This window comes from Loa loa (assembly GCF_000183805.2).
Source record: "Loa loa unplaced genomic scaffold supercont3.332, whole genome shotgun sequence".
In the NCBI taxonomy this organism is placed as follows: domain Eukaryota; kingdom Metazoa; phylum Nematoda; class Chromadorea; order Rhabditida; family Onchocercidae; genus Loa; species Loa loa.
The window spans coordinates 63,178-66,245 of NW_018108512.1; the positions used below are offsets into that span (position 1 = coordinate 63,178).

General features: G+C 32.1%; 2 protein-coding genes across 2 annotated transcripts in view; one reads left to right on the forward strand and one right to left on the reverse strand.

The window, feature by feature from the left end:
• Nucleotides 1-1,032, reverse strand: part of LOAG_18487 (metabotropic glutamate receptor family protein 3) — a gene marked incomplete at both ends in the record, with an annotated part of 5,964 nt that extends 4,932 nt beyond the window's left edge. The window contains 2 exons of the mRNA XM_020451147.1: nt 131-317; nt 749-1,032. Coding sequence (XP_020305094.1) covers nt 131-317; nt 749-1,032 — 471 coding nt within the window. The remainder of the gene's footprint in view (nt 1-130; nt 318-748) is intronic.
• A 1,686-nt stretch (nt 1,033-2,718) lies between these two features.
• LOAG_14066 (hypothetical protein) lies at nt 2,719-3,068 on the forward strand (the record flags this gene model as incomplete). The annotated part of the gene is made up of 1 exon (XM_003149564.1): nt 2,719-3,068. A coding segment is annotated over one exon (307 nt), but the record flags the coding sequence as incomplete, so codon positions are not given.

The window sequence follows — 3,068 nt, forward strand, 5'->3', positions numbered from 1 at the left end:
CCTACAACTGAAGCTAATTAGGCAGATGAAAGGAAAAAATTTGATATTATCAAAAAAGGGAAAGTTCTTGAATGCAATTCGGCTTCTCAAAATTTTTCATTAAAATTATTTTATGGAATGAAATGTTTACTTTAAATAGCTGCAGCATAGATGCCACCATAACAGAAACTTGACTACTGGCAGCACCAATGACAGCCGCAACTGGATGATGTTGATAGATGGGTTTGGAACCATCGGAACAGTAAATCTCTTCCGCTTGCGACATTATCGTTTTGATGAATACCAATGTTTGTTCTAATGCATACGAATCAACTGAGCTTAAGTAAATAACTTCATAAGCATGCTTTCCTTGGCATTTTCAATCATAATTTGCAGCCTAATGTAATGAAATAATGATCAGCGCTGGCTAGGAAATTGCGCTTATGTCAAGCGTTTTTTTTCTAAAAAAGTTTAGACTATTTCATTTGTCATTTATGTGAAGAAAGTATCACGGGAAATCGGAATTTTCGAAGAAAGTTAGATTTCGACAAAGAAAAAGGAAAAAGAAACTAGTGAGAAATTTGACAGGGGTATATATGTGATGTTATCACCACATCTCTTTTCAATATCAAAATACTTTTCATTTAACTTCTTATTCATCTTGCTACAAGATAACTCAATGTTCCTGATCCCTAAACTATCAGAAATGATCATACCAAAGTGAGTTATTGGATAAATAAAGATCTACATCATGAAAACTGAAATTTACCATGTATCAAGAATTTGTGCACCGAGCGAAATGCCCGGTAAAATTGTCTCATCGTTATTAACTAAATCTAGTGCATAGAGCATTGCTTGGAGACGTTGTACACCTTGAGCTGCTTTCAGAACTCCACACTCAGAACCATTGAGGCCTGCTTCATGAACAGGGAATAGACCTCCAAGTATTATATCACCTTTTAGAAATACTTGACGACCAAAGAGGACCAATGATTTTTCAGCTAATAGAATGATAAAAATGAGATGTAAATAGATGAATAATTGAGTTAACATATGAATTTTCGTATGTAATGTCGTCGTTCTTTCTGCTGCTATCGTTAATGTTGTTGTATTAAACGTCACGTTCAATGGCTATCGTTATATGTCCCAAGAAGGTATTGTCGCAAAGAGAGCAAAGATCGTTTCGAAATAGTCAATAATCTTTTTTTTAAAGCAACCACTGACGTCGAATAGTTTGGTACTACTCTTCCTACAGCCAAGATCTTCACTGAAAATTTGCTCAAATTATTCGGAATTCACAAGAGGTTTGAATTTCTTGACGTGTTCAATGAGTGAAATAAAATCACATGAAAAATAATCAATATCTATGGTACGAAATAGACGAGAATAATCAAGATAATTGCTATTTTACCAGGGAATAGCGGTGAAGTCGATGATTGTTGAAAAGATATAATGGAAGGCGTCGAAGTTCAAATTTAATGAAATCTGCGCAAAATTAATCTCTCACGAAAACGACATTAAATGAGGTTATAATGAAATTTTTACCATTTACACTTCGTTTTTATTTGCTTTCTCTTATTATCTTTTGTTTTTCCCTTCACTTTTTCTTTATTAACATTTGGTGTCACATTCACATCAGTCCATACTATAAAATAATATTAACCGTATTACTAATAATGCAGTTGTTAAATTAGGTTAAAACATAGGAAAACATTAGATGCATCCTACTTTTCATTAATAATCGCTCTTTTTTCATGCTACCATTCATAAGATTGCCAATATAAAAATTAATCAAAGACTTTTTAAGTTTTAAATTGAATCGATAAGTGGATCAAGCCACGACATATTATTCTTGAATGTCATTTGTATAACTTTTCACAAATATTCAATTTCCTTGCATTACATTACAATAAAACATGCTTCATTTCAATAAAATGATTACTAAAAAGTGACGCTAAATGATTGGTTGAAAAGGAAAAAGTTTTGAAAGCCGAATTGGAACAGGAAACTGTTACAAAATATTAAGGAAAGGAAATCAAAATTGTGATAATATTGTATAGTAGCATTAAAAAAAGAAACTGCCATCATTTCCCGCTTGGGAGGCTATTTTGTGTATTTTAACTGGAACTTTTGAACTCCTCTATAAAAACTTTTTTTGTTTTTTTTTTTGAAATTATTGTTCTAATGAGATACTGAAAAAAGAAACCAGAGATATATATATATATATATATGCAATGTTACAAACTTACTTTCTCTTAGAAAGTTTAAGTTCTAGATCAGGAAGTGGACCAATTTCTAAACCATTCCATGTTTCGTATCGTTATCTATTCAAACTACTCCCTTGAGGGATAGTGTCAAAGTAAATATTTTAAGCTTGATGGAAAAGTAAAGAAAATGGAAAATATCGCTTCCAGAATTTGTTGTAATTAAACATAAAGGAATAGAGCATATCAGAGACTTTTTTTTTTCAAAATTCAAAATGCTTAAATTAGTGAGATTTGGAGATCGATGTGATCAGCAGTAAAAGTGTCAGGGAGGCATGATTGCTTTCGTTATTGAATATTATTTCCATAATTTATGCAAAAAGTAAAATGAATCTGTGATCGGATAATGTTAAAGCAATTGGATATTTCTTGGGAACGACTGATCAAAAGTGTAATCACTTTGACAATTGAAAATGCGGCAACTGATAGCAATGTCCATTATCTCATTACATTAGGTTGCAAATTATGATTGAAAATGCCAAGGAAAGCATGCTTATGAAGTTATTTACTTAAGCTCAGTTGATTCGTATGCATTAGAACAAACATTGGTATTCATCAAAACGATAATGTCGCAAGCGGAAGAGATTTACTGTTCCGATGGTTCCAAACCCATCTATCAACATCATCCAGTTGCGGCTGTCATTGGTGCTGCCAGTAGTCAAGTTTCTGTTATGGTGGCATCTATGCTGCAGCTATTTAAAGTAAACATTTCATTCCATAAAATAATTTTAATGAAAAATTTTGAGAAGCCGAATTGCATTCAAGAACTTTCCCTTTTTTGATAATATCAAATTTTTTCCTTTCATCTGCCTAATTAGCTTCAGT